The sequence below is a fragment of the Mobula hypostoma genome, chromosome 3 (genome assembly GCF_963921235.1).
Source record: "Mobula hypostoma chromosome 3, sMobHyp1.1, whole genome shotgun sequence".
Lineage (NCBI taxonomy): Eukaryota > Metazoa > Chordata > Chondrichthyes > Myliobatiformes > Myliobatidae > Mobula > Mobula hypostoma.
Window position 1 is genome coordinate 220,048,834 of NC_086099.1, and position 24,472 is coordinate 220,073,305.

General features: G+C 44.0%; 2 protein-coding genes across 3 annotated transcripts in view; one reads left to right on the forward strand and one right to left on the reverse strand.

Moving 5' to 3' along the window:
- sec22c (SEC22 homolog C, vesicle trafficking protein) overlaps positions 1 to 18,605 on the forward strand; it is a 98,806-nt gene extending 80,201 nt beyond the window's left edge. For both annotated transcript variants that reach the window (XM_063044553.1, XM_063044555.1), the window contains one exon: positions 17,768 to 18,605. In XM_063044553.1, coding sequence (XP_062900623.1) covers positions 17,768 to 17,947 — 180 coding nt within the window. In that variant the 3' untranslated portion in view covers positions 17,948 to 18,605. The remainder of the gene's footprint in view (positions 1 to 17,767) is intronic.
- A 23-nt stretch (positions 18,606 to 18,628) lies between these two features.
- Positions 18,629 to 24,472, reverse strand: part of LOC134343783 (vasoactive intestinal polypeptide receptor-like) — a 76,594-nt gene continuing 70,750 nt past the window's right edge. The window contains exon 14 of the mRNA XM_063042516.1: positions 18,629 to 18,836. Coding sequence (XP_062898586.1) covers positions 18,633 to 18,836 — 204 coding nt within the window. The 3' untranslated portion in view covers positions 18,629 to 18,632. The remainder of the gene's footprint in view (positions 18,837 to 24,472) is intronic.

Below are 24,472 nucleotides of genomic sequence, written 5' to 3' on the forward strand. Positions count from 1 at the left end.
CCTGCTCTTGAATTCAATCCCTCTCGCAATGAAAGCCAACATTCCACTTGCCTTCTTGATAGCCTGCTGCACCTGCAAACCAACCTTTTGTGATTCGTGCACAAGCACTCCCAAGTCCCTCTGCACAGCAGCATGCTGCAATTTTTACCATTTAATAATCTGCTCTTTCATTGTTCCTTCCAAAGTAGATGGCCTCACATTTACCAACGTTGTACTCCATCTGCCAGACCCTGGCCCACTCACTTAACCTACCTATATCTCTCCGCAAACTCTCCATATCTTCTGCACAATTTGCTTTTCTGCTTAATTTAGTGTCATCAGCAAACTTAGATACACTGCGCTTGCTACCTCTTCGAGATCATCAATGTATATCATGAACAGTTGCAGGCCCAGCACTGACCCCTATGGTACAACGCTCACCACTGTTTGCCAACCAGAATAACACGCATGTATCCCAACTCTGATTTCTATAAGTTAACCAATCCTCTATCCAAGCTAATACAGCACCCCAATTCTATGCATCCTTATCTTATGGATGTCTTTTATGTGGCACCTTATTGAATGCCTTAGAACATAGAACATAGAAAACCTACAGCACAATACAGGCCCTTTGGCCCACAAAGCTGTGCCAAACATGTCCTTACCTTAGAACTACCTAGGCTTTACCCATAGCCCTCTATTTTTCTAAGCTCCATGTACCTATCCAGAAGCCTCCTAAAAGACCCTATTGTTTCTGCCTCCGCCACCGTCACCGGCAGCCCATTCCACGCACTCACCACTCTCTGCGTAAAAGAACTCACCCCTGACATCTCCTCTGTACCTACTTCCAAGCATCTTAAAACTACACCCTCTTGTGCTAGCCATTTCAGCCCTGGGAAAAAGCCTCTGACTATAACATGAGGGGGAACTTCTCTACTCAGAGAGTGGTAGCTGTGTGGAACGAGCTTCCAGCAAAAGTGGTTGAGGCAGGTTCGATGTTGTCGTTTAAAGTTAAATTGGATAGATATATGGTCAGGAAAGGAATGGAGGGTTATGGACCGAGTGCAGGTCGGTGGGACTAGATGAGAGTAAGAGTTCGGCACGGACTAGAAGGGCCGAGATGGCCTGTTTCCGTGCTGTAATTGTTATATGGTTATATCCACACGATCAATGCCTCTCATTATCTCGTTAAGTGGCAGATACATTCAGGACTTTTAAGAAACTCCTAGATAGGCGCATGGATGAAAGAAAAATGGAGGGCTACGTGGGAGAGAAGGGTTAAATTCGAAGTCAAATTCAAAGTAAGTTTACATAAACTGTATGTCACCATACGCTACCTCGAGATCCATTTACTTGCAGGCATTTATAGGAAAATAAAGAAATAGAATTTATGAAAACTATACATAAAGCCTGATAAAATAAGCAATGTGCAAAAAAGACAAATTGTGCAAAAAAATACTGAGAACATGATTTGTAGATCCTTGGAAGTGAGTGCATAGTTTCAAAGTGCTGTTATCATCAAAGAATGTATAAATTATACAACCTTGAGATTTGCTTGCGTACAGGCAGTCGCAAAGCAAGAAACCCAAAAGAACCCAATTAAAAAAAAAGACCAACCCCTCCCCCCCAGTGCCCACAGAGAAAGAGAAAGAACACATAAAACAAGTTATATAAACAATAGGATAGAGCAGCAACAACAAATAGTGTCCTTAGATCCAAATCTCTGGAGCAGCCCGGAGTAGGCCCAAAGCCTCCATATTCAGCTCATCATATTAGCGAGGCAAGTTGCCACAAAGTTCGCAGACACGAAGCACGGCAACCAGGGGCAGTCTTACAGCCTCAGCGTCGTGGAGAGAGAAGCCCCCAGACTACCTGGTGTTTAAATTGTCCAAACCTCGCACTAGGACCCGGCCCCACCACCAGCGAATCACTCTGGGCCTTGATTTCTCTGCGAAAGGAGCCATTCTCGACCTCTCCAAATTGGCTCGGTGCCCAGAGAGATCCAAGCTCATCCGACTCTCAACACCATGCCTTTCCAGTCGATATGGGCCGGCATTTTGATTGTCAAAACAACGGATTGTACCTCGCGTTAGGTCCCAGGCCTCACTGCAGAGAATTGCTTCAAGCCTTGAATAAGCTGCCCATTGATTTGCTTCAGACCTCGATTTCACTGCTGAAGAAACCGTTCTCGACCTTTCCAAATCAGCTCGGCGCTAACAGTGATTCACCCTTGTACCCAGGTTAGTTGGACAGGCCTCAGAACTCCTCTGTCTCATCTTCTCCCCTCTGAATCGTTCACTCTAACCAGCACAGCTCCAACTCCAAGTGCGTCAATTTGGCAGCGCACCAGCAGGGGACATCCCATTTTGGTGGTGCTGAGGAAGCAATGCGACTGAAGCAGGACTTAGGCAAATTGGAAGAATGGGCAAAAAAGTGACAGATGGAATAGTGTTGGGAAACGAATGACAATACATTTTGATAAAAGGAACAATAGTGCGGACTATTATCTGAATGGGGAGAAGTTTCAAACATCAGAGGTGCAGAGGGACTTGGGAATCCTTGTGCAAGACTCCCAGAAGTTTAATTTACAGGTTAAGTCCGTGGTAAAGAAGGCAAATGCAATTTTGGCATTTATTCCAAGGGGAATAGAATATAAGAACAAGGAGGTAATGCTGAGTCTTTATAAGACACTAGTCAGACTGCACTTGGAGTATTGTCAACAGTTTTGGGCCCCATATCTCAGAAAGGATGCATTGTCATTGGAGAGAGTCCAGAGGAGATTCACAAGGATGATTCCAGGAATGAAGGGGTTAACATATGAGGAATGTTTGTCAGCTTTGGGCCTGTACTCCCTGGAATTTAGAAGAATGTGGAAGGATTTCATTGAAACCTTCTGAATGTTGAAAGGACTGGATAGGGTGGATGTGAAGAGGATGTTTTCTATGGTGGGGTATCCAGAACTGGAGGACACAGCCTCAAGGTTAAGGGGTGACATTTTAGAACAGAGGTAAGGAGGAATTTTTTTAGCCAGAGTAGTGAATCTGTGGAATGCTCTGCCACAGACTGTGGTGGAGGCCAAGTCCATGCGTATATTTAAGGTAGAAGTTGATAGTTTCCTGATTGGTCAGGGCATCAAAGGATATGGCAAGAGGGCAGGTAAATGGGGTGGAGTGGGTGTTGTGATTCTTTGGGTCTCCAAGGCAAGGATTCTGGACACACAGTTTTAACAATAAGGAGTTTATTTACAAGGGGAGAAGAGCTTGGAGACAACACAAGCGGCTACAATATTCGCACAAATGCGCTTAGAATAGACAAGTGTGGGAAAAGTTGGGTCGGCAGTACAATACATGGGAAAATGATGTGGGGACAGAGTACAGGTACATATACAAGCAAGGGAAAAGTAACTACGATATCTGCCACCCGTTGTCTATGGGCAGGCACGGCTCTCTGCTACAGGGACAACAATAAACGTTCCCAAAACCCTATTCAATGCACACCTCACCACGTGTCTCCAGCGCCGTTCTGGTGGTCCCTCGAGGATGGCAAAAAAGAGAGCAAGCCAAGCATATGTAGCACCCTTTATAGGTCAGGGGACTGGAGGGTCCAGCCCAGGTGATTCACCAGGGGGCCAACGGCTTGGTGCTAGACGGGTTAATCCAATTACGGTGGCCAATGGTTAAGTGTGCGTTGATTAGTTGGGAGGGGTGAAATGTTGAAATGTTGACTGGCATGTGGTGTGCCTTCCGACCAGGTAGAGGGCAGTGCTGAGCTGTGACAGGCACAGCTCTCTGGATACAGTGGGATCGGGATCAGCCGTGATGGAATGGGCTGAATGGCCTAATTCTGCTCCTATGTCTTACAGTCTTAAACTGGACAATAGTTTGTGAAATCCGTGCAGAGTTGTGGTGAGTGAAGTTATCCATGCTGGTTCAGGAGCCTGATGGCTGTAGGGCTCCTGAATCGCAGGAAATGCTGAGAGAAACTGAGTAGGTCAGGCAATATCTATGGAAATGGAAGAACACTCCATGTTTTGGGCTGAGAGCCTCCATCAGGACTGGAAAGGAAGGGGGGGAGGTGGTGGAAAGGAGCTGGAATAAGAAGATGGGTGGAGACCGTAAGACCATTAGGTATAGGAGCAGAATTATGCCATTTGGTCCATCGAGTCTGCTCTGCCGTTTCATCGTGGTTGATCCGTTTCTTCCTCAGCCCCAATTTCCTGCCTTCTCCTTGCATCCCTTCATGCCCTGACCAAACAAGAATCTATTAACCTCCGTCTTAAATATACCCAAAGACTCGGCCTCCACATCAACCTGTGGCAATGAATTCCACAGATTCACCACTCTGCTAAAGAAATTGCTCCTCATCTCCGTTCTAAATGGACGTCCCTCTATTCTGAGGCTGTGCCTCTGTCTGGTCTTAAACACCCCTTGGAGAGGGGAAGGAGTACAAGCTGACAGGTGATGGGTGAAGCCAGGTGAGGGGGAAGGTGGGTGGGGGGAGAATGAAGCTAGAAGCTGGGGGTTGATAGCAGTTGATGTTGGAGTGGGTTAAAAGGTCAGCACAAAATGGTGTGTCATAGGGCCTGCACTGGGCTATAATGTTCTATATGCTGATAGACAGGCTCTCAAGGTGAGGATTTTATCTAAGGATTTAGCATGGAAAGGAGTTGTCAAGCTTTCAGATAAGACACAATGGTAGGTGACGGTGTTACTTATTTCTAGCTGCAGAGAGTAAGTGGATTGTTATCATGGCTATTGTGTAGGGGCAAAATAACAAGTGACTGACAGTTAGTTCACTCTTCAGTTGGCTCCCTATTTTTCAATTCTCTTCTGACGGACTGGCGGAGTATGAGAAATCTGAATCAGAGCACCAGCCACAGATTTACACGAACCCTGCACCTTGACCACGCAAGAAAGGTCTTTGAAGAACATCGCTTCCCTTCACGGCAGGGTGGCCGGAACCATCTTGCTTACACAGACGAGATAACAATTCGAGGAACGCACACCGAGTAAGGGACAATTACTTCACTAACTTCAAAGTATCGTCGGTTGTTTGGGAAGTGGGAGCAGTCAGAGAAGACCCACGTGGTCAGGGAAAGAACATATAAACTCCTTACTGACCGTGGTGGGAATTGAACCCTGCTCTCATGGCTTCCTCCAATGCTTCATCGATCAGGGATCAGCGATGGGGGTTCAATTCCCGATGCTGTCTCGAGGGAGCTTGTAGATTCACCCCGTGACCGTGTGGGTTTCACTGAGTGCTCCAGCTCCCCTCCACATTCCAGAGATGTACGGGTTAGCGTTAGTAAGTTGTGGGCATGCTATGTTGGCGCCGGAAGCACGATTGCCCTCAGCACATCCTCAGACTGCGTTGGCCGATGACACCAAGGGACACTTTTCACTGAATTGTTTCAATTCACAGGTGACAAATAAAGCTCACCTCCAGAAATCTTTAAAAAACTACTTTGCAACCCAATGGTACGAGCATTGGATTTATCTGAGTTTGGGGTTCCGGTGTTGGGACCACTTCTTTTTATGCCCCCGGTAAGCCTCAGGGTCGCTCGGCTCGCTGTCGTCTAGGGGAAACAGCCCTCGGCCCCGCCAAACTGGGTAATTAAGTTTGTGCGGATGCTGTGTGATGTACCCCACCCTGCCAAATAACAGATAATACACCATATTCGATTAAGTGAATTACAATTTATAGATATTACTGGAACTATATAATTAATAGAGATAAAATATAAAAGGAAAATAAAAGGTGCCACACTTATCAAAGTTCAATCTCTTCATGCACAAACAGTTGGAGCTCTAGTAACGATCCTCTCTTCACCATTCGATCCCCTCTGACCACCTCGACCTGCCGCCTAGGACCAACCACGGTGGTCGACCAGACGCTCCACACGAGTCTGTCTTCATCTCCTCTCCTCGCTGAAGACCCCGGACCTCAGACTTGGGGTCCGCCCCGTCAGCCAGCTCACAGCACCGCATCCACTCTCTCTCTCCTCATCGCGCCTTCTGCCCAAAAACCCGCACATCACAATAGTTTACAGACACACAAAAAAAGAATAACATCTATCCCAATTGGTTAACAAATGGATACAATCCTCCTTATCGGTAATATAACCCAAACAAGCTGCTAGAAAGAGAACCACTGTCTCAGCATTTAACATCACAGAGAAGCCATTTTAATTATAACATAACAAAGAAGCTATTTTAATTAGCCTACGCAGTAACATAAAAGAAGAAACCCCTCACATGTATATAAATGTTTTAGATGATCGAATAAATTACTTTGTTTTCAAGTTTGCAGATGATATGAAGATTGGTGGAGGGGCAGGTAGTTTTGAGGAAATGGGTAGGATGCAGAAGGACTTAGACAGATTAAGAGAATGGGCAAGGAAAGGGCAAATGAAATACAATGTTGGAAAATGCATGGTCATGCACTTTGGTAGTAGAAATAAATGTGCACACTACTTTCTAAATGGGGAGAAAATCCAGGAATCTGAGATGGAGAGGGACTTGGGAGTCCTTGTGCAAAACACCCTGAAGGTTAATTTGCAGGTTGAGTTGGTGGTGAGGAAGGCAAATGCCATGTTGGAATTCATTTCAAGAGGTCTAGAATACAAGAGCAGGGATGTGATGCTCAGGCTTTATAAGGCACTGGTGAGGCCTCACCTTGAGTATTGTGGACAGTTTTGGGCCCCTTATATAAGATAAGATGTGCTGGCATTGGTGAGAGGGTCCAGAGGGGGTTCACAAGGATGATTCCAGGAATGAAAGGGTTATCATACGAGGAATGTTTGATGGCTCTGGGTCTGTACTCGCTGGAATTCAGAAGGATGGGTGGGGGGGGGCGCGGAATCTCATTGAAACCTTTCAAATGTTGAAAGCCCTAGACAGAGTAGATGTGGAAACATGGTGGGAGAGTCTAGGACAAGAGGGCACAGCCTCAGGATAGAGGGGTGCCCTTTCAAAACAGAGATGCGGAGAAACTTCTATAGCCAAAGGGCGGTGAATTTGTGGAATTTGTTGCCACATGCATCTGAGGAGGCCAGGTCATTCTGTGTAGTTAAGGCAGAGATTGATCGGTTCTTGATTGGACATGACATCAAAAGTTACAGGGTGAAGGCTGGGAACAGGGGTTGAGGAGGAGACAGAAAAAGGATGAGCCATGATTGAATGACGGAGCAGACTCGATGGGCCAGATGGCCTAATTCTGCTCCTGTGTCTTATGGTCTTATCTGCCCGCACAACCTCTCCACTAACTGTTCTGGCATTCTGGTTCCCATCCCCCTGCAACTCCAGTTTAAACCCCACCATGCAGCATTAACAAGCCTTCCCGCTGGGATATTAGTCCCCCTCCAGTTCAGGTGCAAACCATCCCATCTGTACAGGTCCCACCTTCCCTGGGAGAGTGCCTCATGATCCAAAAATTTATGCTCTCCCTCCTGCACCATTTCCCAGCCATGTATTAAACTGTATAATCTTCCTAGTACTAGCCTCACTAGCACATGGCACAGGTAGCAGTCTTAAGATCACAACACTGGAGGTCCTGCCCTTTAATTTCGCACCTAACCCCCTGAACTCCCCATGCAGAACCTCATCACTCGTCCTACCCATGTCATTGGTACCTACATGGACCGCGACTCAGGCTGTTCACCCTCCCACTTCAGAATGCTGAGGACGCAATCCGAGATATCCCGAACGCTGGCATACCATCCGGGAATCTCGTTCTTGCCCACAGAACTGTTCCCCTAACTAACAAATCCCCTATCACCACAACGTGCCTCTTCTCCCCTATTCTCTTCTGAGTCACAAAGGCAGACTCAATGCCAGAGACCTGACCACTGCAACTCTCCTCTGTTAGGTCACCCCACCACGACAGAATCCAAAGTGATATACCTGTTGTTGAGGGGTACTCTGCATTGACTCCTTAACCCCTTTCCCCTTCCTGACGTTCACCCAGTTTCCTGTGTCCTGCACCTTGGGTGTAACTACCTCTCTTTGTGTCTTATCTACCACACCGTCAGCCTCCTGAATGATCCGGAGTTCATCCAGTTCCTTTTTTTTCATAATTTATTTTTTATTGAAGTTCATTATCAAACAAACATTTCCATAAGATATACTTCAGATATTGTACATATATATCATATAATCATATTTGCCACAAATCTCCACATAATATTTATCTGAGGTAAACACCTATAGAAAAGAGAGGAAAGAGAACAAGCAAAAGGAGAAAACTATGTACAAGTAGGGAGTGATTTTTTTTTACAACATATTCATTGATTTGTGAGAATAAAATCAGGCCTATGAGGTGTTATGTAGTTGAACCATTTTTTCCCAGTATGAATCAAATTGTTCCAACTTATGATTAACAGATGCTGTTATCTTCTCCATTTTGTAAATGTCCATTGTAATTTCCATCCATGCATTTAAAGTTGGGCTCTCCTGTGATGACCATTTCCTGGTAAGAGTCTTTCTACCAGCCACCAGCAGTATATTCATTAAATATTTATCTCTCTTCAACCATTCTTGAGGTACATACCCAAAATATATGGTCTTACTTTCTAAGGGTACTTCACATTTAAAAATATCTTGTAGGGCATTGTGTATCCCACTCCAATAGTCTTTGATAACGGGGCAATCCCAGAAAATATGATAATGGTTTGCATTTTGATTTCCACAATTTCTCCAGCAAACAGGGAGGTTACTATCATGATGGGATTTCAGAAAGGGTGTAATAAAATATCTTATCAAGTTATTCCATCCAAACTCCCTCCATTTCTGTGAACTGGTACACTTCCATTGATACCTCCATATTATTGTCCAATCTTCCTCAGATATTATTATCCCTCCTTCCTTCTCCCATTTTGTTTTAATGTATGAAGTCAAATGTGTTTTAAGATTTGACAAACCCTTATACACGCTTGAAATTATTCTACTACCGTTATCTGAATTATATGCTTTTCTAAATAGCTCTATCAGACATGTACCTGCCTTGGTTACATTTTGAACTCTCCTGTTAACATACTGTCGCATCTGTAGATACTGATAAAAGTCTTGTTTTTCTAATAAATGTTTCTCTTTAAGCATTTCAAAACTGAACAGTGTTCCTTCTTTCATTATATTGCAAAGAACTGTTATTCCTTTAGCTGTCCAGTCCTTAAATCTAGCATCCAGTTTATTCAACATAAAATCTGAGTCATATGTACACCATTTAAGAATTGCAATATCTCCCTCTAGTTTATATTTTATAATAGTTTTCCATATTTTAAGAGTCCATTTCACCCATGGATTATCAATAGTATTTATGTACCTTTGTAGGTTGTTATCAGCCAAAATTGCCTGTATGGGGATGGGTAGTATGCCCTCTTCAATGTTTTTCCATTGAGCATCATATGATGGGTTGCACCAGCATATCACAGCTCTCAACTGTGCTGCAAAATAATAATCTCTAAGAGAAGGTAGGCCCCATCCCCCCTTTTCCTTGGCTAATTGCAAAATTTTGAGATTAACTCTAGGCCTTTTACCTTGCCATATATATCTAGATAACATTTTGTTCCATTCATTGAATTGATACTGATTAATCTCTATTGGTAGGGTCTGAAAGAGATATAATAGTCTGGGCAATATATTCATTTTAATAAACAACATACATCAAAGTTGCTGGTGAACGCAGCAGGCCAAGCAGCATCTATAGGAAGAGGCGCAGTCGACGTTTCAGGCCGAGACCAGTCCCGACGAAGGGTCTCGGCCTGAAACGTCGACTGCGCCTCTTCCTATAGATGCTGCTTGGCCTGCTGCGTTCACCAGCAACTTTGATGTATGTTGCTTGAATTTCCAGCATCTGCAGAATTCCTGTTGTTTGCGTTTATATTCATTTTAATAGATTCAATCCTTGTACTGAGACTAAAAAAAGGAATTAGGTTCCAGCTTGTTATATCTTCCTTAATTTTTTTATATATAGGCTGATAATTGCATTCTGATAATTTTGCCAAATCTTTTCGCATAATGATGCCCAAATATTTGAAAGACTCTGTTTGCCATGCCCAGGGATATCTACTTCCAATTTCTCTTGGTAGGCTATAGTTATATGAAAGTAATTGGGTTTTATCTGTGTTGATCTTGTATCCTGATAATTGACCATATTGTTCAAAGGGTTGCATCAATTTAGGTAAAGAGTATGTTGGTTGCTGTAGATAGATCAAAATGTCATCTGCGAAACAGGCCAATTTATGCCCCGTCCCTTTAATAGTAATTCCCCTGATATCTTCATTTTGTCTGATGCGTTGAGCTAATGGTTCCAGATATAATGCAAAGAGTAGCGGTGACCATGCACAACCCTGTCTTGTGCCCCTTTCTAGGGTAAAACTATTAGATAAATGTCCATTGATTTTAATCCTGGCAGTAGGATTGTCATATAGTGCCTGTACAGTTTTAATAATTGTTTCATGGAAACCAAATCTATGTAAAACTCTGTAAAGAAAATTCCAATTAACCAAATCAAATGCCTTTTCAGCATCCACGCTTATCACTATTGCTTCAATTTTATTTTTTTGTATATGATCCATAATGTGAATTGTCCCTCGTATATTGTCTTGTGTTTGGCGTTGTTATATACAACCTGTCTGATCCTTATGTATCAGTATGGGTAGAAACTCTTCTAATCGTTTGGCCATGATGGAGGTAAATAATCTATAATCTACATTAAGAACAGATATTGGTCTAAATGACCCACATTCCATTTTATCCTTGCCTTCTTTCGGTATAGCTGAGATTATCGTCTCCTTCCAGCTGGGTGGCATTTGTGCCCTTTTTAGAGCCCAGTTCAGTGTGGGGAGTAAAACAGGAGTTAACTCATTTTTAAATTCTTTGTACCACTCTGCCACCCATCGTATCCTGGTGACTTGCTTAATTTAAGCCTACTAATTGCAGCTTTTAGTTCAACTTCAGTTATGTCAGCAGTCATCGTTCTATTTTGTTCTTTGCTTAAAGTGGGTAACTCTGGAGAATTCAGGAAAGTGTCAATTTGGGTTATGCTTCCCCCTGGAACTTTGGAATATAGAGTTCTGTAAAACAGTTCAAAAGCTTCTTGAATTTCACTTAGCATATTTTTTATCATTTTTGTTCTAGGATCCCTAATTCTATGAATTGTATTTTCTGCTATCTTTTGTTTTCAGTTTCCACGCCAGTATTTTCATAGATTTAGATCCACTTTCATTATGTCTCTGTTTCAGAAACATTAAATTTTTCCTGATTTCTTGCGTAGCCAAACTATTAATTTCATTCCTAATTTTTGAAATTTCCTCTAATGTATCCTGTGCCAAATTCAATTCATGTTTTTTTTCTAGTTCCTTCAGCCTATTTTGTAATTCCTCTAATGTTTTATTCCTTATTTTTTTCTTATATGAAGATATCGCTATAATTTTCCCTCTTAAGACAGCCTTCAGAGTATCCCATAGAATGGAAGGTGAAACCTCTCCATTATCATTGAATTCTAAGTAAAAACCAATTTCTTTTTTAATTCATTCTTTAAAGTAGGGATCATTGAGTGGACTTAAATTTAGTTTCCAAATAGTATTCTTTGGTTGTAGGTCAAAATCAACAGATAAATATATAGGTGCATGGTCACTTACATCTATTGTCCCAATTCCACAGGTGTTTATTTTGTCGTTGTCTTTTCCAAATGTTATGAAATAGTCTATTCTTGTATATACAGAATGGGGGGCAAAATGAGTGTAATCCCTTCTGTCGGGTAAAAGGTCCCTCCATATATCAATTAAACCAAATGTCTTCAAAAAGTGTATTAACTCTCATGTAAGATTTTTCTATTGGTAGAGCCTAACTTTGGTTGTAATTGTAAATTTAAGTCTCCCCCACATATCAGGAGACCTTCTGTTTCCGTTACCATAATATTAGTAATTTTCTGAAAGAAACTAATATCACTTCCTGGGGGTGCGTATATATTCAATGGAGTAACTGGATTTCCATCTATATTCCCCCTTACCAGAATATATCTGCCCTTCTTATCTCCCATTTCGAATACTTTTTCAAAATATAGCTTGCTTGAGATGAGAATAGCAACTCCTCTCCCATGTCCTGATTTATATGAGGAGAAAAACAAATTAGTGAAGCCCATTCTCTTTAGTTTTCCATGCTCATTATCACTTAAGTGAGTTTCCTGTAAATATACTACATGGGCTTGTTCTTTTTTCATTTTGGACAGAATTTTGCTGTGTTTGATTGGATTTAACAGCCCATCGACATTAAAAGAAATGAATTTTACTTTGTCTTTAGCCATGTGTATTTATCTGTCAATATATCATTGAAATTAACAGAATAAAACTTAATCGATCTACTCCCTGAACAAATAAGAACTAAGAAACGTGAATAATAAAGAAAAGGGCAACGAAGGTGTGATTCCAAGGCTGAGGGCTCTAGTAGATGACCCTGGGTTGAGCTGGAGGATTGTAAACACAAAATACTCTGCAGATGCTGGGGTCAAAGCAACACTTACAGCACGCTGGAGGAACTCAGCAGGTCAGGCAGCATCTGTGGAAAAGATCGGTCGACGTTTTGGGCCAGAACCCTTTGTCAGGACTGTAGAGGGAAGGGGCAGAGGCCCTATAAAATGCCCATTGTGTTTTCCCCAATTCCTTCTTCACCTTTCCCGCCTATCACCTCCCTGCTTCCCCTCCCCCACACCTTTATCTTTCCCCTTACTGGTTTTTCACCTGGAACCCACCAGCCTTCTCCTTCCCACCCTCCCCCCAGCTTCTTTATAGGGCCTCTGCCCCTTCCCCCTACAGTCCTGACGAAGGGTTCCGGCCCGAAACGTCGACTCATCATTTCCACGGATGCTGCCCGACCTGCTGAGGTCCTCCAGCATGGTGTAAGTGAGCTAGGAGGAAACGTCTAGCCGTGGGGGATAGCCCCTCCTCTCTGTGAGTTGGGGGCCCCCATTACAGTACCCATAAAAGTAAGTGAACAAGTCTATGTCCATTACACAGAAACGATTTCCTTGTGTATTCCTCCCATATATATAATCTCATTTAGGTGGGGAAAAAGGAGTGAATGAATGAATAAAAAAATTGAGTAATATAAAAACCACATTATAATAAGTATTTCTTGAAATAGGTATAGCACCGTCTATTTTTGCTTCCGTTTATCTTATCAACACTTTTAAAGTTAGCCAAGCCTTATGGCTCTTCTGGAGGGGGTGAGGGCTGTCTTCGGAAAACTCTCAGTCTCTTCCTGATATTCTCTCACCCTCCTCCCGTTCCCTGCTTTCTCGGTTCTCTTACTATTTCCCAAGCAGATCGGGATAACTGCTCAGGCAGGCTTTCCCTCGATTTGATCGTGCTGACGGGCAGCCCTCTGTTCCTCATGTCTGTAGTCGCCTCTTCCACTGTCTGATACAGTTGCATACCATCTTCAAAAAACACCCGCAGTTTAGCAGGGTACGGAGTTTGGAATCTAATCTTTCCTTGCTTTAATATTCACTTCACTGCAGAGTATTCTTTACGTTTCTGCAGGACTGCAGGACTGCCGGGGGGTAGTCTTGATTGAAGTATATTAATTTCCCATTCAAAAACACCCCCTTCTTACCTCAGGCACTTCGTAGAATCTCCACCTTGGCATTGTATCGAAGGAATCTAATTACTATTGAGCGTGGCTTATCTTCTCTGTCTCCAGTAGGCCTCGGGACGAGCGCACGATGTGCCCTCTCAATTTCAAGCCCCATACTGGAGGGCATCTCTAGCGCATCCCGTAACAACTTTCCTACAAACTCCATCATAGACAAACCCTCCGCTCCTTCGGGAACGTTGTATATCCTGATTTTTTTCCGTTGTGATCTTCCCTCCTGGTCAATCAGTTTACTTGCTTGTTGACTTAATATTTTTATCGTCTTACTTAGTATCTGTTCCACGTTTTGCACGCGATCTTCCACCTTCTCAATTCACGTCTCTGCCACCGCTATTTTTTGATTGACGTTGGCGAGCTCTGACCTGATATCATTGAGTTGCTGTTTTATATATCTTTGGACTTCCCATATCTCTTCCAGAATTATTATCATATTTGCCGCTTCGCCTGAACGAGGCCCGTTGTCAGCCTCGCTAGCCCGCGTTCGGGTAGGAGAGCCGTGCACTGCACCTCTCTCGTCCATAGGCTCCGCAGTGATGCTTTTTAAAATCTCCATTCTTGCCTCTCTTATCAATTCAGATATTTTCGAAAGATCTTATATTTGATGGATTAACGGGGCAATATATGCGTTTTTCCAGAGGAGCTATTGATTTAAGCTGCCATTCTGGATGATGACATCACCGGAACCCCCGAGTTCGTCCAGTTCCAGCTCCAACCCCTTAACGCAGTTTGTTAGAGGCTGCAGCTGATGCACTTCTTGTAGTTGTTGTGGTCTCCCTGCCTTCCCACATCCTGCAAGTGTAGCATTGTACTATCCTTCCTGGCATCTCTACCTAGCTAAGAAGATATAAAGAAGAGAAGGAAAAAACTTGAGCTTTTCTTTCCTTTGCTTTCTCTGACTGAAGCCTCTCTTTGTGAGGTGTCCCTTTTCTGAGTGAAGCCTTGAAGAGCTAAAGCCTCAAGATCACCACTCTGATTCTGCCCACACAGACGATGGCCGATGTGCTTGCCCTTGCTTTCCTTTAATTTGCTCTTGCTAATCAATCCTAAATGCTGAAGTCACTGGTCAAACCTCTTTTTTACTGTACTGATCCGCTACTGCCTTTTATCCTCGGGCAGAGGACCTGATTGAAGTCCCCTCCACTCAAATTTTCTAATGTCTAGATTGGCCGCTGGTCAAAGCTCTTTTATGTCTATTTAAGGTGGAGGTTGACAGATTCTTGATTGGTCAGGGCATGAAGGGATACGGGGAGAAGGCAGGAGATCGGGGCTGAGAGGGAAAATGGATCAGCCATGATGAAATGGCGGAGCAGACTCAATGGGCCAAATGGCCCAATTCTGCTCCGATATCTGATGGTCTTAGAAGCGGCTCAATAATTTAAAACTGAGGTGCATAGAAATTTTTTATTGGAAGCTCATGAATCTGTGATTCGCAATTACAAACACTTCTAATGAGCTTTAGATCATTGGAAGTATTTAAAGAGGAGGTGGTTCGATTGTTATGAAGATAAAAGATAAGCTTTATTTGTCACGTGTGTATTGAAACATTGAAATGCGTTAATCTTCAACATAGGCCGAGAATGTGCTGGGGCAGGCCACAGGTATCACCATGCTTCTGGCACCAACAGAGCACGCCCACAACTCACCAACCCTAACCTGTACGTCTTTGGACTGTGGGAGGAAACCACAGCACCTGGAGGAAACCCATGTGGTCATGAGAGTTTTTGAGATGCGGCGCCCAACGTGTCCTTCTGGCCCTTTGATCTGCACCACCCAGCAATTCCCCGATTTAATCCTAGCCTCATCACAGGACAACTTGCAAGGGCCAGTTACCCTACCAACCGGTACGTGTTTGGACTGTGGGAGGAAACCAGAGCACCCGGAGGAAACCCACACAGTCACAGGGAGAATGTACAAATTCCTTATAGACGTCGGTGGGAATCGAACCCTGATCTGTGTATGTGGTGCTCTAAAACCTGGTCTATGTTGTTGGACGATCGAAGGATTAATGTGGATCAGCTATGATCGTGTTGAATAGCAGGCTGGGTCCGAGGGGCTGAGTGGCCTTCTCCTGCCCCTATTATCTTGCGATTTCTCCCTTTGTTTCTGAGCTCCACCCATATAACCCCATTTGAAGAATGTTGTCGGACAGCCTCCCTCCGTTCTGTACTAAATGGACAACACTACGCCCACTTACTCACAGCGTCTAGTAACATCCATGCGCCCAGGTACATGGATGGGAGGGTTGGGGAAGGCTATGGTTGGGTGCAGGGTGTCAGCATTGAATAGATGGACCGAAGGGCCTGTTTTTGTGTTGCACTGATCTGTAGTGTTCAGCTTTCAACTAAATCGGGTATCATAGCAACAGTATCATAAAGAGATTTGATTGGCTTTATTTGTCACAGGTACATCGAAACATTCAGTGAAATGTGTCCTTTGTGTCAAATCCACTCAGCGAGGATTGTGTTGGGGGCGGACCCCAAGTGCTGCCAACATGGTATGCCCACAAATTACTAACACGAACCCAAGTCTTCAGAGAACCCGGAGGAAATCCAGGCAGTTCATGAACAGAACGGATAAACTCGTTCAGGCAGTGTTGGGAATCGAACCCTGAACAGCGACCACTAATGCTATAAAGTGAATACGCTACCTTGTCGCCAATGTACAAATCCGTGCCCAGTTCTGGATACACACTGGCAGCATCCACTACACTAAGTCACATCTGCCACATTAATGGGTGCACTTTATAAAAAATGGTTCTGCCTTAAACTCTACAATTCGTATCCATGGCAACATGTGAAAAATATATTTGTGGTAAAGTACAACTGTATTTGGTTATGATAATGAGATCAATTCACAGTATCAACTTTTACATTGATCTATAGACACACTATAGAAAATAGTTTCACAAAGATTGATAGCCGCAGGCAGAGAATTAACAAGTGGTGTCGTCGATACCAGCATTTAGTCTGTCAGGCTTGTCAAGGCAAGAGGCTAGACAGCTCAAATCTCATGTAAAAGATGTTAGCTCCAGCAGTATCATGAAGGATCCCCCACCCACCATGCTCACAGACTGTCTGTCCCACTCCCGTCAGGGAGGAGGCTACGTAGCATCCACACTAGGACCACCAGACTCAAAAACAGTTACTTTCCCCAAGCAGTGAGGCTGATCAACACCTCCAACCACTAAGCCACCCCTCCACCACTACACCCACAAAACCCAGTGTCGCTGTATGTTACTTGTATCTCTTCATTGTGTTTTATCAGACTGCTTTTATTATATTTATTGTATTTTTTATTGTGTTCTTTATGCTTCCTAAGTCTTTTTAATGCTTCATCAGATCCAAAGTGACAATCATTGTGTTCTCCTTTACACTTTAAAGTTATGCCCCCTTGTGTTAGCCATTTCCGCCCTGGGAAAAGTCTCTGATTGTCCACTCAACCTATGCCTCTAACCATCTTGCACATCTCCACCAAGTCACCTCTCATCCTCCTTTGCTTCAGAGAGATCTTCACTCCACAAGACCTCGTACCTTTACCTATGTCGTACGGTGCCGATGTGCACAATGACCTCTGAGTGCTCGCCCTCCCCCTTGAGAACTACTTGGAAATATCCTCGACTCTGGCACCGTCCTATCCTGTCAGGACCTCCTGTCTATTCCCCCAAATGTCGAGCCTCTCATCACCACCCCTCCACCCTCAATGCTGCTGACTTTGTTGCTACTGCTACTAAAGTCATAGAGTCACAGAAACAGGCCCAACTTTGCCACATCCACTCTGTCCCTGCTTTTCAACATTCGAAATGTTTCTATGAGATCCTCCCCTCATTATTCTAAACTCCCAGGAATACAGTCCAAGAGCGGACAAATGTTCCTCATATGTTAACCCACGGTCCACTCTCCTCTCCTATCAGATTCCTTCTTCCTCAGCACTTTTCCACCTATTATCTCCCAGCTTCTTGCTTCATCGCATCCCCTTGCCCTAACCACCAACCTTCTCCCTCACCTGGTCTCACCTATCACCTGCCAGCTTGTCCTCCTTCCCCCTCTCCTCACCTTCTCACTCTGGCTTCTTCCCCCTTCCTTTCCAGTCCTGATGAAGGGTCTCGGCCCGAAACATTGACTGTTTATTCCTCTCCACAGATGCTGCCTGACCTGCCGAGTTCCTCCAGCATCTTGCTCAAGACTTCCAGCACCTGCAGAATCTCTTGCGTTTGGAATATAGTGGGGGACCTCGGGGTGGTGACAGTGGGGCTGGGAACGCACAAATACAGTCACGGGGAGAGCATGCAGACTCCACACCAACACGAGCCAAGGTCGTGACTGAATCTGGAACTCCGGGGTTGCGAGGCAGTGGCAGTGCTAAGGAGAAACAAGAATAAATTAGACCACAAGATAGAGGAGAAGAGTTGGGCCATTCGGCCCATCGTTTCATCCTGGCCGATCCATTTGTCCTCCCAGCCCCTTTTATCAGGTCAAAAATAAGAACAGAAAATACTGGAATCACTTGGTAGGTCAGGCAGCATCTGTGGAAATAGAAACAGAACTTCTCACTGAAGAACTTGCAGCTCTAATTTTCTCTCTCCACAGATGCCGCTCGACCAGTGAGTTATTCTGGCATTTTTTGTTCATTGTTCTGATTTCCAGTGTCTGAATTTTAAAAAAAAATTCTTAGCCCAACATCAGATCTTATGTTTGAGTGGGACAGTTACCAATATCCAGAAAAACAGAAAGATTAGCATGAAGAATGTTACATATCAAGCCCATGACTTTGCAATTGGCTTTAATGATCGAGTAAAGTCCAGCCATTAATAGATTAACCATGTGGTAGATGGCCACGATCTTGCCCAGTCTTGACCCCTTTGAAGGTTACCATGGCAGTTTTGATCGATCCCCATTGTCTGTATCTTGCCCAGAAAACTGGGTTCAAAGCAATTTAGTGGCATATGGTTTGTCTATTGTTTTGCTCCTTCTCAGGACATGTGGCGTTTGAGGACTGGATGAGGTCTCAAGGTGCCTCAGTCGAGGAAATGGAAAACTTAGCTTGAATGGTGGACCCTCGGGTCTTGGGGCTGGAATTGGTTAACATGGAGGTCTGGGAGGTGCAACAGGTCCCACTGCTGCCTGTGGAAGGCTGGTGGTACGTCACTTCTCCACCCACACACCTATCAATGTGCCATCGTCTCCATCTCCTCTTCAGCTCGGACTGAACCTGTACACGTACAGTAAAACAAGCAACAGTGAACAATTCTGACTGTAGCCCCTCCCCAAGGTTATTGCCAATCAATCGTACACAAACTGTGCCCCAAACAACGTTCCTTCGGACCAAAGTGCACAACACAGTACACGTAACTCACACACATTACACATTAAGTAATATTACCACTAGTAAATTAACAAATAATAAGGTGCATTTACGACACAAATTAAAAAAGTAAACAGTATAACACTACTGGCACTTCATAAGCGATGAGACCTGGGTGGTGGCAGGGAGTTCAGTAGTCTGTTGGCCTGGGGGATGAAGCTGTTTCCCATCCTAACAGTCCTTGTCCTTATGCTATGGTACCTCTTGCCTGATAGTAGGGGATCAAAGAGATGGTTGGACGGCCGGGGGGGATCATTGACAATGCTAAGAGCTCTGCGTATACAGAGCTCCTGATAAGTATCTCAGGTGGGTGGAAGAGAGACCCTGATGAGCATCTCAGCATGTCTCGCAATCCTTTGTAGGGACTTGCGGTCAGACGCCTTGCAATTCCCGTACAAGACAGCTGGTCAGGACTCCCTTGATGGTGCTCCTGTAAAAAATTAGTGAATTTTTAGGGGTGGGGGGGGGGGGCCATCACTTGTCTCAATCTCCTTAAAAGTGCAGACAGTGCTGTGCTTTCTTGACCAAAAAAGTGGTGTTTGACATCCTGACCATCTTTTCAATAGATCTTCCACAAGGAACATCAGAAAGCTAGTCAGCTGATTATATTAGAACATAGGACATTATCGACCCATCAGCCCAACATGTTGTACAGATGTATATAAACCTATTCCATGATCAGTCTCACCCTTTCCCTGCTACACAGCTCCCAACCCTCCATGTTTTCATCCACGTGTCTATCTAAATGTCACTAATGTATCAGCCTCATCCACTAACCTGGTAGGGTATTCCACCCACCCACCACCCTCTGTGTTTAAAAACTACTGCTGACTTTGTCCTTATAATGTACTCCACCCCATTTAAACAGACGTCCTGTAGTGTTGGCTCCTGGTATTCTGAGAAAAAGGTGCAGGCTGTCCGCTCTCTCTATCCCTCTCAAGTTTAAGTTCCCCCTGCTAGCCTGCAAGTCACCCTTGGGCAGGGTGTAGCACCTGCTGAGCCCCCCGATCAGGGTCACGTGAAGCCACGGGAGCAGGTGGTGGGTGGTTGTATGAGCAACTGGTGCAGATCACAAGTCCTGGTTATGTGACCACTGACGCCAGGCAGACAACCTCTGAAGAGTATTGATAATGGCTGGGGTCACCCATCTTGTAAAGACACTGCCCAGAAGAAGGCAATGGCAAACCATTTCTGTAGAAAAATTTGCCAAGAATAATCATGGTCTTGGAAAGAGCATGACCACCCATGTCCCTCAACAAAGCACATAATGAATGAACCATAATAATGTACCCTCAGAATCTTATACATCTCCATCAAATTGCCTCTCATTCTCCGTCACTTCAAAGAGCCTCTATCCAGTCAAAATGTCAGGAAAATAACCTTTATGCAGCAGCAACAAACACATTGGAAACCTCTTCACTCAGACATGAGGGATTCTGCAGATACCGGAAGGTCCCGGTGAAGGGTCTTGTCCCGAATGTTGCCTGCTTATTCCACAAAGCTCAAAGTAAATTTATTATCTAACTATGTCTGTGTCATCATTTACAACGCTGAGATTCATCTTCTTGCAGGCATTCACAGGAGAACAAAGAAATACAACGGAATTAATGAAAAACTGCACACACAGACTGATAAACAACGAACGTGGAAAAGGCAAACTGTGCAAATACAAAAGAAACAAATAAAAACTAAACAAATAAATAACAAATTAGGACATACAGAGAGGTAGTTACACCCAAGGTGCAGGACAGACTGGGTGACAGTCAGGAAGGGGAAAGTCAAGTCAAGTCAAGTCACTTTTTATTGTCATTTCGACCATAACTGCTGGTACAGTACACAGTAAAAACGAGACAACGTTTTTCAGGACCATGGTGCTACATGAACAATACAAAAACTACACTGAACTACGTAAAAAACAACACAATACTACACTAGAATACAAAACTACCCAGGACTGCATAAAGTGCACAAAACAGTGCAGGCATTACAATAAATAATAAACAAGACAATAGGCACAGTAGAGGGCAGTAGGTTGGTGTCAGTCCAGGCTCTGGGTATTCTGATGACTTTGGGGAAGAAACTGTTACATAGTCTGGTCGTGAGAGCCCGAATGCTTCGGTGCCTTTTGCCAGATGGCAGGAGGGAGAAGAGTTTGTTTGAGGGGTGTGTGGGATCCTTCATAATGCTGCTTGCTTTACGGATGTGTGTGGTGTAAGTGTCTCTAATGGTGGGAAGAGAGACCCCGATGATCTTCTCAGCTGACCTCACTATCCGCTGCAGGGCCTTGCGATCCGAGATGGTGCAATTTCCGAGCCAGGCAGTGATGCAGCTGCTCAGGATGCTCTCGATACATCCTATGTAGAATGTGGTGAGGATGAGGGGTGGGAGATGGGCTTTGCTCAGCTTTCGCAGAAAGTAGAAGTGGCACATTGTGGTGATATGGGATTTGTTAGGGGAACGGACGGGAGGTTCTGTGGGTGAGAATGAGATTCCTGGATGGTATGTTGTATCCTGGGTGCCAGGGTCTGGGATACCTCAGATGAAGAACTCAGCTTAGTGGAAGGGTAAACAGCTAGAAGTTGTGGTCCTCGAAGGTGCCAATGACATGGGTAGGACGAGTGATGAGGTTCTGCATGGGGAGTTTAGGGAGTCAGGTGCTAAGTTAAAGGATAGGACCTCCAGGGCTGTGCTCTCAGGATGGCTACCCGTGCCATGTGCTAGTGAGGCCAGAACTAGGAAGATTATACAGTTTAATATGTGGCTAAGGAGTTAGTGTAGGAGGGAGGGAATAAGATTTGTGGATCATTGGGCTCTCTTCCAGGGAAGGTGGAACCTGTACAGAAGGAACGGTTTGTACCTGAACTGGAGGGGTACTAATATCCTAGTGGTTTGTTAATGCTGCACAGTGGGGTTTAAACTAGAATTGCAGGGAGATGGGAACCAGAATGCCAGAACAGTTAGTGGAGAGATTATGGAGGCAGATGTTGGTAAGACCTCAGACAAAGTTAGGGATCAAAAGGTTGAACATGGTGCGACAAAATCGAAAAGGGTGAATACAGGACTGAAGGTGTTGTATTTGAACACGTACAGTATACGGAATAAGGTAGATGAACAAGTAGCACAGTCTCAGATCAGCAGGTATGATGTAGGCATCACTGAATCATGGCTGAAAGATTATAACTGGGGGCTTAATGTCCAAGGATACACATTGAATCAGAAGGATAGGCAGGAAGACAGAGGGGGAGGCATTGCTTTGTTGGTAAAAAATTGAAATCAAATCATTAGAAAGAGGTGACATGGGGATGGAAGGGGTTGAAACATTGTGGATTGAGCTGAGGAACTGCAAGGGTAAGAAACACTGATAGGAGTTGTAAACAGACCCCCAAACAGTAAGGATGTGGCCTACAAATTACAACGGGAGATGGAAAAAGCATGCCAAACGGGCAATGTTACAATAGTCACGGGGGACTTCAATATGCAGGTAGATTGGGAAGATCAGGCTGGTGCTGGATTCCAGGAGGGGGAATTTCTGGAGTGCCTAAGAGATGACTTTTTAGAGCAGCTCATCGTTGAACCCACTCGACGATCAGCTACTCTGAAATGGTTGCTGTGCAATAAACCAGGATTGATTATGGAGTTTGATGTAAAAGAACCCTTAGGGATAAGAGTTCATAATATGATCGAATTCACCTTGAAATCTGAGAAGGAAAATCTAAGGTCCGATGTATCAGTATTACAGTGGAGTAGAGGGAATTACAGAGGCACGAGAGAGGAGATGTCCAGAATTGATTGGAAAAGAACACTGGCGGTAATGATGGCAGAGGAGCAATGGCTGGAATTTCTGGAAGCAATTCAGAAGACACAGGATATATACATCACAAAGAGGAAGAAGTATTCTAAAGGACAAATGACACAACCATGGTTAGCAAGAGAAGTCAAGGCCAACGTAAAAGCTAAAGAGAGGGCATATAATAGAGCAAAGATTAATGGGAAGTTAAAGGATTGGGAAGCTTTTAGAAAACCAACAGAAGGCAACTAAAAAAGTCATTAAGATGGTAAAGGTGGAATATGAAAATAAACTAGCCAAAAATATTAAAGAGGATGTCAAAAGATTCTTCAGATACATGAAGTGTAAAAGAGAGGTGAGAGTGGATATCAGACCACTGGAAAACGATGCTGGAGAGGTAGTAATAGGGAACAAGGAAATGGTGGATGAACTGAGTAAGTATTTTGTATCAGTCTTCACTGTGGAAGACACTAGCAGAATGATGGAAGTTCCAGGTGTCAGGGAGCATGAAGTGTGTGAAGTTACTGTAAACAGAGAGGCACTGTAACTAGATAAGTCACCTGGACCAGATGGTGTACAACCCAATGTTTTGAAGGAGGTGACTGAAGAGATCATGGAGGCATTAGTAATGATCTTTCTGGAAGACTGGAAAATTGCAAATGTCACTCCACTCTTCAAGAAGGGAGAGAGGCAGAAGAAAGGAAATATAGTCTGGTTAGTCTGACTGCAGTGGTTGGGAAGATGTTGGAGTTGATTATTAAGGATGTGGTTTCAGGGTACTTGAAGGCACATGATAAAATAGACCATAGTCGTCATGGTTTCCTCAAGGGAAAATCTTGCCTGTCAAACCTGTAGGAATTCTTTGAAGAAATAACAAGCAGGATAGACAAAGGAGATTCAATTGATGTTGTGTACTTGGACTTTCAGAAGGGCTTTGACAAGGTGCCACACATGAGGCTGTTTAACAAGCTATGAGCCCATGGTTTTACAAGAAAGATTCTAACATGTATAAAGCAGAGGCTGACTGGCAGGGGTGGGAAAAAAGGGAGCCTTTTCTGGCTTGCTGCCAGTGACTAGTAGTGTTCCACAGGGGTCTGTGTTGGGGCCGATTCTCTTCACATTACACTGTATGTCAATGATCTGGATGATGGAATCAATGGCTTTGTTGCAAAGTTTGCTGAGGATATGAAGACAGGTGGAGGGGCAGGTAGTTTTGAGGAAGTAGAGAGGCGACAGAAGGACTTAGATTAGGAGAATGGGCAAAGAAGGGGCAGATGGAATACAGTGTCAGAAAGTGTATGGTCATGCACTTTGGTAGAAGAAATGAGAGGGTTGACTATTTTCTAAATGGAGAGAAAATACAAAAAAACTGAGGTACAAAGGGACTTGGGAGTCCTTGTGCAGGATTCCAGAAAGGTTAATTTGCAGGCTGAGTCTGTGGTGGAGAAGGCAAATGCAATGTTAACATTCATTTCAAGAGGACTAGAATATAACAGCAAGGATGTAATGTTGAGACTTTATAAAGCACTGGTGAGGCCTCACTTGGAATATCGTGAGCAGTTTTGGGCCCTTTATCTTAGAAAGGATGTGCTGAAACTGGAGAGGGTTCAAAGGAGATTCACAAAAATGATTCCAGGGTTGAATGGCTTGTCATATGAAGAGCGTTTGATGGCTTTGGGCCTGTATTCACTCGAAT